The sequence below is a fragment of the Pristis pectinata genome, chromosome 9 (genome assembly GCF_009764475.1).
Source record: "Pristis pectinata isolate sPriPec2 chromosome 9, sPriPec2.1.pri, whole genome shotgun sequence".
Lineage (NCBI taxonomy): Eukaryota > Metazoa > Chordata > Chondrichthyes > Rhinopristiformes > Pristidae > Pristis > Pristis pectinata.
Window position 1 is genome coordinate 2,568,295 of NC_067413.1, and position 15,658 is coordinate 2,583,952.

Below are 15,658 nucleotides of genomic sequence, written 5' to 3' on the forward strand. Positions count from 1 at the left end.
TTCGTGATTACATCAACGTGTTGGGCCCAGGGACTTGACAAGGGGAGGCAAGATGGATTCGAGGTGTGAGGAGATAAGTTTGGTGGAACAAGAGCAGAAACTGTGGGCCACCCGTGACTCCAGACCCACCCCGTGTACTCATGTTCTATATTTCTCTACAACATGGAAGGAGGCCATTCAGCCCATGAGGTTGATGTTGGCTCTGAGAGCCTGGCCATTCCCACACTAAATCTCCCTGTAACCTGTTCTCCCCACAGACTCTACCCCTCACCCACACACTAGGGGGGCAATTTACAGCGGCCAATTAACCCACCGACCCCGCACGTCTTTGGAATGTGGGAGGAAACCGGAGCACCCGGGGGAAACCCACGCAGTTCACGGGGAGAACGTGCAAACTCCACACAGACAGCGCCAGAGGTTGGGAGTGTGAGGCAGCAGCACTACACTCTGCAGTACTGTGCCACTGGTGCAGTTGACTATTAATTGCCTCAGCTCAAAGACAATTAGGGTCGGACAGGAATTGCCAGAAATGTCTACATCCTGTGAACAATTAAATCTGAAAGGGTTTTTACAGAATAAATCAGGACAATCTATTTCCAGTGGCACAAGAGTTGCTCTGATCCAACAACTAACTACATAAACCTGCCAATTAATCCACAAAATATACAAGTTTACTTTTGGCATTGATTTAAAAACATCCTTCGAGTTAAACGGTGGTTGGAATGTTTTCACTTCATGCTGAGATTGCATTCCTGTGATAGGGAGACAGAAGTGCGATTGTAAAAGGCGTTTGTGCATCGATTTCAGATAGTGTCAAGTGAATAACGTTATTTATTCAAATCTCTCGGACATAAATGACTTCCATTGTAAGGCGGGTGAATAAAAGTAATAAACACAGCGAGATTGATTAAATCAGGAACCACAGCCACAGAGGCCTGGCCGAGCTCCAGTCTGTGAAAACTCTCTGTGCACTGCACTCACATTGCTTTCTCACAGAGAAATCCCACAGGGGACAGGGCCATTTGGCCCATCGTGCTTTTCCCAGCTCTTTGAAAACCCCATCTTGTACGTCTGCCTCTCCAAATCCTGCAGTTTTCTGCTCTTGGGGGGTGGGGGCTCCTCGTTAATCTGCTTCTACCACCCATTCAGGCAGTGTGTTCTAGATCACAGCAACATCCCAGGAGAGGTTAAGTCTGTCTGGGAAGTTGCTGTCCTCTCCTCATTGGTTCTCTTGCTGATTTTCTTAGTTTGAGTCTTCCGACAATGTTCTCGACAGCCAAACATTTCTGTCTGTCTTGAGCACAGACTTGTATGGCATTGTACAAAAGTATGCAATAAATGGCAGGACCCTTATCAGCTCTGATGTCCAGAGGGATCTTGGGCTCCAAGTCCATAACTCCCTGAAAGTGGAAACACAAGTAGATAGGGTGATAAAGAAGGCGTACAGCATGCTTGCCTTCATTGGTCAAGGCACTGAGTGTAAGAGTCAGGAGATCACATTACAGTTGTGTAAAACTTTGGTTAGGCCGCACTTGGAGTACTGTGTGCGGTTCTGGTTGCCTCATTACAGGAAGGATGTGGAGGCTTTGGAGAGGGAGCAGAAGAGGTTCACCAGGATGTTGCTGGGATTGGAGGGTATGAACTATTAGGAGAGGTTGGACAAACTTGGGTTGTTTTCTCTGGAGTGGCAGAGGCTGAGGGGAGACCTGAAAGAAGTTTATAAAGTGATGAGATGCAGAGATAGGGTAGACAGTCAGAATCTTTTCCCCAGGATAGAAACTCAAGTGCTGGAGGACATGCATTTAAGGTGTGGGAAGGAAAGTTTAAAGGAGATGTATGGGGCAAGTTTTTAAAAACAGGAGAGTGGTGGGTGCCTGGAACGGGCTGCCAGACATGATAGTGGCGTTTAAGGCTGTTAGACAGACACATGAATGTGCAGGGAGTGGAGGGATGTGGACCACGTGCAGGCAGAAGGGATTTAGTTTAATTCAGCATCGTGTTCAGCACAGACATGGTGGGCTGAAGGGCCTGTTCCTGTGCTGTACTGTTCTATGTTCTATTGTGATTGTCCATAATGTTGTCCTTATAAACAAGGATGTCTTTATTGTGCAATTTTCAACAGCTCGTGTGTTGCTTCCAAGTATGAAATACCAGTATCCACAGTAAGGGTGGAAGAAGGGGACCTTTCAACAGCCAGCGATCCCTTCCAACCCCACACTTCCAATGATCCACAGGTCTTATCCCAGCACCCTCCGACCATGGTGGAACCTGGAGACATTATTTTGTTGAAATCTCCACAGGTAATCAACAGTTCTGGTTTTGTTTGTACTTGTGTGTTCACAGGACATGCCTGCTGACTGTCTCCCATCCAACACTGGCGGGGCGGGGAGTCACCAGCTTTTACAGAGGCACCACAGACAACATCCTATCCACATGCATCACAGCTCAGTAGAGCAACTGCCCTGCCCGAGACTGCCAGAAACTTCAGATTTATGAACACAGCCCAGTCATCGTCATACAGCAAGGAAACAGGCCCTTCGGCCCAACTCATCCATGCCGACTGTGTTGCCCAACGAGCTGATCCCATCTGCCCCCGTTTGATCCATAGCCCTCTAAACCTCTCCTATCCATGGACTTATCTAGATGGCTTTTAAATGTTGCTGATGTGCCCACCTCAACCACTGTTTCTGGCAGCTCATTCCAAATATGCACCACCCTTTGTGTGAAGAAGCTGCCCCTGATGTCCCTTTTAAATCTCTCGCCTCTGATCTTAAACCTATCCCCTCTGTTTTTAGCACCCCCTCCCTGGGGGAAAGACTGCTTTCACCCTGTCTATGCCCCTCATGACCTTATACACCTCTATCAGGTCACCCCTCAATCTCCTGCGTTCCAGGGAATAAAGTCCTAGTCTACACAACCTCTCATAGAACAGAACAGTACAGCACAGAACAGGCCCTTCGGCCCACAATGTTGTGCCGACATAGCTAATCTCTTCTACGTACAGAATGCTCATATCCCTCCAATTTCCTCTCATTCATGTATCCATCCTAGCCTCTCTTAAAAGTCCCCGATGAATTTGCCTCCACCACCCTATCAGGCAACGCATTCTAGGCATCCACCACTCTCAGTAAAAACGTTCCCCTCATGTCTGTTCTGAACCTACCCCTTCTCACCTTAAATGCATGCCCTCTGGTATTGGATCACTCAATAATGGGAAAAAGATATTGCTTGTAAACTTTCCTTGTAACTCAGGCCCCCAAGTCCAGGCAACATCCTGGTAAATCTCTTCTGCACTCTTTCTAATTTAATAACATCTTTCCTATAACAGGGTGACCAAAACTGTACACAGTGCTCCAAGTGTGGCCTCACCAATGTCTTATACAACTGCACCCAACTTCCCAATTACTATACTCAGTGCCCTGTTTGACAAAGGCCAGCGTGTCAAATGCAAGCCCACAGAAACCAGCCTCCCCTCCATGGACTCTGTCTACGCTTCCCGCTGCCTCAGTAAAGCAGCCAACATAATCAAAGACCCCACCTACCCTGGACATTCTCTCTTCTCCCCTCTCCTATAAGGCAGAAGATAAAAGCTTGAGAGCATGTACCACCAGGCTCAAGGACAGCTTTTGTCTTGCTTTTGAACGGACCTTTCATAAGATAAAGATGAACTTTTTATTTCCCAATCTACCTCGTTGTGGCCCGTGCACTTTATCTGCCTGCACTCTCTGTAACTGTAAAACTATATTCTGCATTCTGTTATTCTTTCCTTTTGTACTACCTCGATATACTTTTGTATGGAATGATCTGTCTGGATGACACACAAACAGTTTTTCACTGTATCTTGGTACACGTGACAATAATAAACCATAGAACACTACAGCACAGAAAAACAGGCCATTCAGCCCTTCTAGTCTGTGCCGAAACGTTATTCCGCTAGTCCCATTTACCTGCACCTAGTCCATAACCCTCCAGACCTCTCCTGTCCATGTGTCTATCCAATTTATTCTTAAAACTTAAGAGAGAGCCCGCATTTACTACATCAGATGGCAGCCCATTCCACACTCCCACCACTCTTTGAGTGGAGAAACTCCCCCTAATGTTCCCCCTAAACCTTTCCCCTTTCACCCAAAAGCCATGTCCTCTCGTACTTATCTCTCCTAATCTAGGTGGAAAGAGCCTATTCGCATTAACTGTCTATACCCCTTAATTTTGTAAACCTCTCTCAAATCTCCCCTCATTCTTCTGTGCTCCAAAGAGTAAAGCCCTAACCTGTTCAATCTTTCCCTGTAACTCAACTCCTGAAGACCCATCAACATTCTAGTAAGTCTCCTCTGCACTCTTTCAATCTTACTGATATCCTTCCTAGAGTTAGGTGACCAGAACTGCACGCAATACTCCAAATTTGGCCTCACCAATGTCTTACACAACTTTACCATAACATCCCAACTCCTGTACTCAATACTTTGATTTATGAATGCCAGGATGCCAAAAGCCTTCTTTACAACCCTGTCTACCTGTGACGCCACTTTCAGGGAATTATGTATCTGAACTCCCAGATCCCTTTGTTCTTCTGCACTCCTCAGTGCCCTACCATTTACTGTGTGTGTCCTACCTTGATTTGTCCTTCCAAAATGCAACACCTCACACTTGTCTGCATTAAATTCCATCTGCCATTTTCTGGCCCATTCTTCCAGTTGGGCCAGATCCCTCTGCAAGCTTTGAAAGCCTTCCTCGCTGTCCACTGCGCCTCCAATCTTAGTGTCATCAGCAAACTTGCTGATCCAATTTACCACATTATCATCTAGATCATTGATATAGACAACAACCAACAATGGACCCAGCACAGATCCCTGAGGCACACCACTAGTCACAGGCCTCCAGTCTGAGAAACAATCATCCACTACCACTCTGTCTTCTCCCACACAGCCAATTTCAAATCCAGTTTACAACCTCTCCATGGATACCCCTTGACTGAACGTTCTGAACTAACCTCCCATGTGGGACCTTGTCAAAGGCCTTACTAAAGTCCATGTAGACAACATCCACAGCCTTTCCTTCATCTACTTTCTTGGTAACCTCCTTGAAAAACTCTACAAGATTCGTTAAACACGATCTACCATGCACAAAGCCATGCTGACTATCCTTAATCAGCCCTTGGTTGTCCAAATACTTGTATATCCGATCTCTCAGAACACCTTCCAATAATTTACCTACTACTGATGTCAGGCTCACCAGCCTGTAATTACCTGGTTTACTTTTAGATCCTTTTTTAAACAACGGAACAACATGAGCTTCCCTTCAGTCCTCTGGCACCGCACCCGTGTCTAAGGACATTTTAAATATATCTGCCAGGGCCCCTGCAATTTCTACACTAGTCTCCCTCAATGTCAGAGGAAATATCATGTCATGCCCAGGCGATTTAGCTACCTTTATTTGCTGTAAGGCAGCAAGCACCTCCTCCTCTTTAATCTCTATATGTTCCATGACACTAGTGCTTGTTTGCCTTCCTTCCATATCCACTATGCCCGTTTCCTGCATAAATACTGATGCAAAAAAATCGTTTAAGATCTCCCCCATCTCCTGAGGCTCCGCACATAGACGACCACTCTGATCTTCTAGGGGACCAATTTTGTCCCTTACTATCCTTTTATTCTTCATATATTTGTAGAAACTCTTCAGGTTTACCTTCACATTATCTGCCAAAGCAACCTCATGTCTTCTTTTTGCTTTCCAGATTTCCTTTAGTATTTTCTTACTTTTTCTATACTCTTCAAGTACCTCATTTGTTCCTAGTTGCTTATACTTGCTATACACCTCTTTTTCTTAAGCAGATTGCCAATATCCCTTGAAAACCAAGGTTCCCTATGCTTGTTAACTTTGCCTTTAATCCTGGCAGGAACATACAAACTCTGTACTCTCAAGATTTCACCTTTGAAGGCCTTCCACCTACTGAGCACATCCTTGCCACAAAACAACTCATCCCAATCCACTCTTCCTAGATCCTTTCTCATTTCCACAAAATTGGCCTTTCTCCAACTTAGAACATCAACTCGAGGACCAGACCTGTCCTTATCCATAAGTAACTTGAAACTAATGACATTATGGTCACTGGACCCAAAATGCTCCCTTACACATACTTCTGTCACCTGACCTGTCTGGTTCCCTAATAGGAGATCAAGTATTGCATTCTCTCTCGTTGGTACCTCTATATATTGATTTAGAAAACTTTCCTGAACACATTTGACAAATTCCAAGCCATCCAGCCCTTACAGTGTGGGACTCCCAGTCAATGTGGAAAGTTAAAATCCCCTATTATCACAACTTTGTTTCTTACATCGGTCTGCTATCTCACTACAGATTTGTTCCTCCAATTCTCTCTGACTATTGGGCGGTCTATAATACAACCCTATTAGGGTGGCCACACCTTTCCTGCTCCTCAGCTCCACCCATATGGCCTCTGTAGACGAGCCCTCCGGGCTGTCCTGTCTACACACAGCTGTGATATTTTCCCTGACTAGTAATGCCACTCCTCCCCCTTTATCACATCTGAAACAATGCAACCCCGGGACAATAAGCTGCCAGTCCTGTCCCTCCTGCAACCAAGTCTCACTAATAGCAATAATGTCATAATCCCACGTGTCAATCTACACCCTAAGCTCATCTGCCTTACCTACAATACTGCTTGCATTGAAATAGATGCACCTGAGAACCTTTCTATCATGTACAAACCTTTGATTTCTGTCGATACCTGCAGTCCTCGCAGGACCTTTTTCCTCCTCCACCTCACTATCTGTTCTAACACTGGTTCCCCCCCCCCCCCCGCCCCGCAAATCTAGTTTAAACCCCCCAGAGCAGCACTAGCAAACCTACCCGCAGGAATGTTTGTCCCCCTCCAGTTCAGGTGCAAACCGTCCCATTGGAACAGGTCCCACCTTCCTTGGAACAAAGCCCAATTGTCTAGGAACATGAAGCCCTCCCTCCTGCACCATCTCCTTAGCCACGTATTTAGCTGCATGATCCTCCTATTTCTAGCCTCACTAGCTCGTGGCACAGGTAGCAATCCTGAGATTGCAACCTTGGAGGTCCTGTCCTTCAACTTTGTGCCTAATTCTCTAAACTCTCTTTGCAGGACCTCCTCCCTTTTCCTATCCACATCATTGGTCCCTACATGGACCACGATATCTGGCTGCTCACCCTCCCTCCTGAGAATATCAAGAACTCGATTCGAGGTATCGCAGACCCTGGCACCAGGGAGGCAACAGACCATCCAGGATTCTCGATCTCTCCCACAGAACCTCCTATCTGTCCCCCTAACTATCGAATGGATATCACTACTGATCTCTTCTTTTCCCTCCTTCCTTTCTGAGGCGAGGGTCCCATCTCAGTGCCAGAGACAGGACCACTGCCACTCGTCCCTGGTAGGTCGTCCCCACCAGCAGTATCCAAAACAGTATACTTATTGTTGATGGGAACAGCCACAGGGGTGCTCTGACCTGTCTGTCTATACCCCTTCCCTTTCCTGACAGTCACCCAGTTACCTGTTTCCTGACTTTTAAGGGTGACTATCTCCCTGAAACTCCTGTCTATTTCTACCTCTACCTCACAAATGATCCAGAGTTCATCCAGCTCCAGCTCCAGTTCCCTAACTCGGTTAGTCAGGAGCTGCAGCTGATGCACCTTTTACAGGTGTGGTCATCAGGCACAAATGTGCTGTCCCTGACTTCCCACATACTGCACACGGAGCACACGACTGCCCTAACTGCTGCCATTACTACCTATTCCTAAGTTATTTAAATTAAAGGAACTTACCAGCCTTACCACTCTGGGGGCACCCTCACCCTCTGCTTGCCAAAGCCTCAGAACTCCATTCCTAACCCTGAGCCACTCCTCTTCAGATAGCCCTCCTTATATTTGTCCCTGCCAATTACCTCAAGTACCACTCTCTGTAATCAACCACTCAACACTCTGTTTTAACCCTTCAGTTGCCCTCCACTTATTAAGCTTTTAAAAGACACTCACCGTACCTGAAGGGGACCTGCTGCTCCAACGGCTCCCGGGCTTCTTCTGTAAAACCTTCTGTAAACCAATTACCAATGACCATATATGTCAGGCTAGCTAAGGGGGAGGGGTGGGCAGATCCCTTTCCCTGAAGGATGTTAGTGAACCAGATGGGTTTATATAACCATCTGGTAGCTCCATGGCAGTCAATAACGAGACTGGCTGTTTATTCCAGATGTATTTAATGGCCCAGTTTTATATCTCAAGTGGCAAAGCTGGGACTTGAACTTAAGATAAGATATCTTTATCAGTCACACGTACATCGACTGCATCTTTTGCATAGAGTGTTCTGGGGGCAGCCCGCAAGTGTCGCCACGCTTCCGGCGCCAACATAGCATGCCCACAACTTCCTAACCCGTACGTCTTTGGAATGTGGGAGGAAACCGGAGCACCCGGAGGAAACCCACGCAGACACAGGGAGAACGTACAAACTCCTTACAGACAGCAGCCGGAATTGAACCCGGGTCGCTGGCACTGTAATAGCGTTACGCTAACCTCTACATACCGTGCCTGGAACAGTAGACCAGGGTAAACCACTAAGCCAGCACAGCCCAAACGGGAGCATTAACACAGCACAATGAAATAGAAGCAAGTTTCCAGGCACTTTATGGAGCTTCAGGAGCTTTGCGGCCAGTTTACACTTTTGAAGAATAGTCACCCTGATATAAGGCAGGAAACAAAGCAGCCAATTCGTGCACAGCAAGCTCCCACAGAAAGCAGGGACTGGTGAATCTGAAGCAGTGGTAATGATCAGATGATGCTTTGGTTGAGGGGTAAATATTGGCCTGGTAATTGGCCAGCATTTGAGGGGGCCTCTATTCAACATAAGAACACACGATGTTGGAACAGGGACAGGCCATTCGGCCCCTCGTGGCCTGCTGTGGTTTAACATTAAATCATGGCTAATCTCTTACCTCAGCACCACTTCCCTGCACTATCACCATATTCCTTGGTTCCTTTAATATTTAAAAATTTATCAACCCCTTTCTTGAACACACTCAGAAATGTCTTCTCATTTCTGTCCAGAACAGCCAGTCCCTTGTTCTGAGACTGTGAGCCCTGGTTCTGGACACCCCCGTCACGGGAATCACCATCCCTTCATCTCTCCTGTTGACCTGTTGACCTCCATAAGAACTTTACACTTGAGAAGATTGAGATCATCTCTCATTCTTCTAAAATCTCAATCTGCCTAACCTCTCCTCATGGGTTGAACCCTTCGTTTGTATTGGTATTGGTTTATTATTGTCACTTGTACCGAGGTTCAGTGAAAAACTTGCCTTGCATACCGATCGTACAGGTCAATTCATTACACAGTGCAGTTACTTTGAGTTAGTACAGAGTCCATTGAGGTAGTACAGGTAAAAACAATAACAGTACAGAGTAAAGTGTCACAGCTACAGAGAAAGTGCAGTGCAATAAGGTGCAAGGTCACAACAAGGTAGATCGTGAGGTCAGAGTCCATCTCATCGTATAAGGGAACCGTTCAATAGTCTTATCACAGTGGGATAGAAACTGTCCTTGAGCCTGGTGGTACGTGCCCTCAGGCTCCTGACCCTTCTACCCGATGGAAGAGGAGAGAAGAGAGAATGTCCCGGGTGGGTGGGGACTTTGATTATGCTGGCTGCTTCACCAAGACAGCGAGAGGTAAAGACAAGAGTCCAAGGAGGGGAGGCTGGTGTCCGTGATGTGCTAAGCTATGTCCATAACGTTCTGCAGTTTCTTGCAGTCCTGGGCAAAGCAGTTGCTGTACCAAGCTGTGATACATCCAGATAGGATGTTTTCTATGGTGCATTGATAAAAATTGGTGAGTGTCAAAGGGGACAACCTGAATTTCTTTAGCCTCCTGAGGAAGTAGAGGCACTGGGTGAGCTTTCTTGGCTGTGGCTTCTATGCGGTTGGACCAGGACAGGCTATTGGTGATGTTCACTCCCAGGAACTTGAAGCTGTCAACCTTCTCGACCTCAGCACCATTGATGTAGACAGCTGCATGTACACCGCCCCCTTTCCTGAAGTCAATGACCAGCTCTTTTGTTGACACTGAGGGAAAGGTTGTTGTCATGACACCATTCCACTAAGCTTTCTGTCTCCTCCTGTGCCCCGACTCATTGTTGTTTGAGATACAGCCTCAAGCTGGTGAATATTTGCAACACTCCCTCCATGACAAGCCATTTCATTTTGGACTCATGCAGAGTCCTGGAATAATACAGCAGTGATCAGTTCTGGCTGTAAGTGACCACAGGTCATTGGTGTGGGGGGACTTGCTGCCACTGAAGTCCACAGGAGATAGAGTCATAGAGTAATACAGCATAGAGACTGCCCCTCGGCCCATACCAACCAAGATGTCCACATAAACTAATCCCACTTGCCCACGTTTGGCCCATATCCCTCTCAATCTTTCCCTGTCCACGTACCTGTCCAAGTATCGTTTAGATGTCCTTGGTGTACCTGCTTCAACCACTTCCTCTGGCAGCTTGTTCCATCTACTCACCACCTGCATGAAGAAGTCTACCCTCAGGTCCCTTTTAAATCTTTCTCTTATCACCTTAAACCTGTGCCATCTAGTTTTCCATTCCCGAACCTTGGAAAAAGACTGTGTGCACTCACTCTCTCCATGCCCCTCATGATGTTATACACCTCTATAAGATCATCCCTCATTCTCCTACGTTCTTGGACTCCTTAGGTAGGGAGATCTCTCTCATTTGGCTGTCTAATTTCAGTGAGAGAACTTCACTCTTGTACTCAACTCCTTCATAGTGAAGGCTAACTTACTTTGCCACCCTAATTGATTGCTGAATCTGCATATTAAGCTATCTGCTGTACAAGGACACACCAGCCCCTCTGAACAACAATATTTTCTAACATTTATAAAAAATACTCCACTGTTCTATTGCACATCTTTCCACGTTGCTGCCACATCCTTCCCCTGTCCCTCAGCCTTGTCTACATCCTCTCAGCACCCTGTCCACCATGCCCCTATCTTTGTGTCAGTGGACTTGGATATATTGCACTTGATCTTCCTCTCTAATTCATTAACATAGACTGTAAACGGCATGAATATTGAACTCTCCCACTTTAGGTAATCCCCACCCCCTACCTCACAAAGAACACCCCCCCCCTCACCATGCTTCTTCTCTTCTTCCCTTCCCTAGCCTCTTTTTTTCTACTTTTATTCCTTTCTCTCCTTCCCTTTGACCCCTCCCCCGGTGGATCTGCTCTCCCCTCCTCCCCCACACCTGCCTATCACTGTCTCTTACCTGCATCTACCTATCACCACCCTGTGCCCACCCCACCTCCCCTCTTTTGTCCACCTATCACTGCTCTGCTTTTCCCTCCTGTATATTGGGCTTCCCCTTTTCCTACCTTCAGTCCTGAAGAAGGGTCCTGACCCGAAATGTTGACCGCCTGCTTTTCTCCATGGATGCTGCCTGGCCTGCTGAGTTCCTCCAGCCTCACCTGTCCTGTTGAAGTATTCATCTGTGTCCTGTACAAAATTCCTGCTGGATCTGTTTCTGCGTGCATTACTTACCGACAAGAAAGAGTTTTTTCCTATTTTCCTCTGTGAAATCCCTTTATAATTGTGAACACCCTCACTTGCTGAGCCCTGGGTCTTCTCTGGTCCAAGAAGAATCTGTTTCAGAAGTCTGTCTATCTTCCCTTACTCATTACAGCACAGAAGGAGGCCATTCAGCCCATTAAATCAATGCCAACACAGCACTCCCATTCCCTTATCTCCTGCAATGTGTTCTCCCTCCCACACTGTACACTTTATTCTGCATTCTGTTATTGCTTTTCCCTTGTACTACCTCAATGCACTGGTGTGATGAAATGATCTGTATGGATGGCATGCAAAACAAAGTTTTTCACTGTACCTCGGTACACGTGACAATAGTAAACCAATTTACCCATTCACCTGCCCATCAACTCCCATTTGATCCTTTTCCTTCTCACCTATATACTGGGAATAATTTACAGCAGCCAGGTAACCTACCAACCCACACATCTTTGGGATGTGGGAAGAAACCGGAGCACCCAGGGGAAACCCACGCAGTCACAGGGAGAACGTGCAAACTCCACACAGACAGCGCCGGAGGTCAGGATCGAACCCAGGTCATTGGAGCTGTGAGGCAGCGGCTATACTAGCTGCACCATACGCATGTGAGTTTGTTTGTCTCCCGTGTACCACATCTACAACAAGCTGTTGAATCTGTTCTTTAGGACCACCTTAAGATTTGTTGCAGATCTCCGCACAAGTTAATTATGGAAAGGGAGCTTGAACAGGAAGCGAAAGGAAGAGCTGAACTTTGAACTGTGTCTGTTCGATCCAGAGTTTCGTAGACTTGAGAAAAATAACACACAAGATTCTTTTATATGAAAATGTTTTTCTTTGTTCCACAGAATCAGGTCACCTTCAACACCAGAGTGCCAAACGCAGGCAGATATGTGGTTCTTGTGCATTTTTATCAGCCTTTGTACCCCATGTTCCCAGTGAAGGTGACAGTGGATGGAGCTGACCCCTACGCTGGTGAGTTACCCATCAGCACACCACGTTGTTGTACAGATTTTTCTCAAGTGTACCTCAGGAAGGAGAGATCAGCGCAGTGTGTCCCGAACAGAAAGCAGGGATTAACGGTTAAATTCTGAGCAGGGTGGCCTTGTGGTGACTGAGTGTGAAAGGTACGGGGAGATCTGAAGGAGGTGATGAAAGCATTCAGTAGGATAGATGGAGAGAGACGGTTTGTTCTGGTTGAAAGAGAGGAGAGGGGAGGCCCAAATAATTGGAATCGGTTTATTATTGTCACATGTACCGAGGTACAGTGAAAAACTTTGTTTTGCATGCCATCCATACAGATCATTTCACTACAACAGTGCATTGAGGTAGTACAAGGGAAAACAATAACAGAATGTAGAATAAAGTGTCACAGTTACAGAGAAAGTGCAGTGCAGGCAGACAATAAGGTGCAAGGTCATAATGAGGTAGATTGTGAGGTCAAGAGTCCATTTTATTGTCCTAGGGAACCATTCAATAGTCTTATAACAGCAGGATAGAAGCTGTCCTTGAGCCTGGTGGTACGTGCTTTCAGGCTTTTGTGTCTTCTGCCCGATGGGAGGGGGGAGAAGAGAGAATGTTCGGGGTGGGTGGGGTCTTTGATTATGCTGGCTGCTTTACCGAGGCAGTGAGAAGTGTAGACAGAGTCCATGGAGGGGAGGCTGGTGTCCGTGATGTGCTGGGCTGTGTCCACAACTCTCTGCAGTTTCTTGCGGTCCCGGGCAGCACAAAGCCGTGATGCATCCGGATAGGATGCTTTCCATGGTGCATCAATAAAAATTGGTGAGGGTCAAAGGGGACAAGTCAAATTTCTTTAACCTTGAAGTTAGAATCGGGCTGATGTGTAAAAGCCCTCCCGTCCTGCATACGGCAGTGGAAATGTGGAACTGGGGGGTTAATTAAAAATACAAGAAATTAAATTGCTGAATTTTTATTGGGTGCGGACATTAGGGGGGATGGAAGGAAGGCAGGGAGGTGGAGTTATGATGCGCTGAACGATGGAAGAAGCCTGGATTAAGTTTTGGTTGCCAACAAATTGCTGAGTGCAACTCATGTGTTTGCGTTGTTTGCAGGATCCTTCCGTGCTTTCTTCTGCCCGCACGGGTTTGGATGTCGCACCCAGGTCATTTCAGGAAAGAGAATAGAGTTGGATTTAAGGGGTCTGGAAGTGTCCCTGACCCTCACGGTTCCCAAGGAGAAAGCACTTTGGGTGGTAAGTTCTGGGCTGACACCAGTGGAGCATTTCCTGTGTTACAATGGTGACTGGATTTCAACAGCAAATCCAAAAGTATCCTGGAAGCAAATACTTCACAGTGAACCGTTGTTGGTACAATTGGAGGTGCAGGGAGATTCAAGGGTAAATATATTCCCACAAAGAAAAAGAGTGGGACGGTCAAATCTAGAGCTCCCTGGACAAGAAAAGGGAGGTAGATGTCAGACACCAAGGACTTAACACACCAGAAAGCTCAGAAGCAGGTGGAAAGTGTAGGAGTGACAGTAATGGGGAGGATAGGAAAAGGAAGAGAGGGTAGGAAGGAAAATATGCAAAGAAAACCAAAGGGGTTCGCTAAGAACAAAGGTGAGGGAAGAGTGGGGCCGGGTTGGAGAATCATCAAAGTCACCTGTGTGTGAGCCGGAGGTAATGTTTGCAAAACCAGGGGATGATGCTAATGTTGCAGTGAAGGCACACGGGTGTGAGGTATTGAGTGGGCAGGTACAGTAGTGTAGCAGTTAACGTAACGCTTTACAGTGCCAGTGACCCGGGTTAAATTCCAGCCACTGTCTGTAAGGAGTTTGATGAGCGTTTGTCGGCTCTTGGACTGTACTCACTGGAGTACAGAAGAATGAGAGGGGACCTCATAGAAACATTTAAAATGTTGAAAGGACTGGACAGAGTAGATGTGGCTAAGATGTCCCTCGGTGGGTGAGTCCAGGACTAGAGGGCACAGTCTTAGAATTAGAGGGTACAGGTTTAAAACAGAGTTGAGGAGAAATTTCTTTAGCCAGAGGGTCGTGGATTTATGGAATTCGTTGCCATTTACAGCAGCGGAGGCCCGATCATTGGGGGTGTTTAAGAGGGAGGTAGATAGTTATCTAATTAGTCAAGGTGTCAAGGGATATGGGGATAAGGCCGGAAATTGGGGCTAGAAAGGAATAGTTTTTTCTCTCTCTCATGGATATTGCCCCGTTTCTCATTTCTTTTTTCTTTTTCTTTTTCCCTTTCTTTTTGGAGCAGACTCGATGGGCCAAATGGTCTATTTCTGTTCCCTTGTCTTGTGATCTTGTGAGTTTGCACGTTCTCCCCGTGTCTGCGTGGGTTTCCTCCAGGTGCTCCGGTTTCCTGCCACATTCCAAAGACGTACGGGTTAGGAAGTTGTGGGCGTGCTATGTTGGCGCCGGAAGCGTGGCGACACTTGTGGGCTGCCCCCAGAACACTCTACGCAAAAGGTGCATTTCACTGTGTGCTTTGATGTACATGAGACTATTAAAGATCTCTTATCTTAAATAGAGTGTAAGATTTAAGATTTAGTTTAAGATATCTTTATTAGTCACACGTACATCGAAACACATAGTGAAATGCACCTTTTGCGTAGAGTGTGCTGGGGGCAGCCCGCAAGTGTCGCCACGCTTCTGGCGCCAACATAGCACGCCCACAACTTCCTAACCTGTACGTCTTTGGAATGTGGGAGGAAACCGGAGCACCCGGAGGAAACCCACGCAGACACGGGGAGAACGTAGAAACTCCTTACAGACAGTGGCTGGAATTGAACCCGGGTCACTAAGGGGTTTTGTATCTTTGAAAATGGATACATGGCCTGGCCTGGATGAAAATAACACAGATTGTTCGAAGAAGCAAGGAAGGAAATTGTGGGGGCTCTTGAGCATCAGTTTCCAATCAGTACCAGAGGATGGGGACAACTGCTGACATGGTGCCATTGGTTAAAAGAGAAGAAGGGATAAACCAAGTAATTACCGACCATCAGCTCAACCTCAGTGGTGGGCACACGATTGAGGTCCACTTGAAGCAATGGTATAAATCTTCGTTTAGCAAGG

General features: G+C 46.7%; 1 protein-coding gene across 1 annotated transcript in view; it reads left to right on the forward strand.

The window, feature by feature from the left end:
• Positions 1-15,658, forward strand: part of LOC127574426 (laminin subunit alpha-3-like) — a 304,580-nt gene that overhangs the window by 153,833 nt on the left and 135,089 nt on the right. Inside the window, 3 exon segments of the mRNA XM_052023432.1 lie at positions 2,123-2,300; positions 12,454-12,580; positions 13,678-13,817. Of these exon segments, the coding sequence (XP_051879392.1) occupies positions 2,123-2,300; positions 12,454-12,580; positions 13,678-13,817 (445 nt within the window).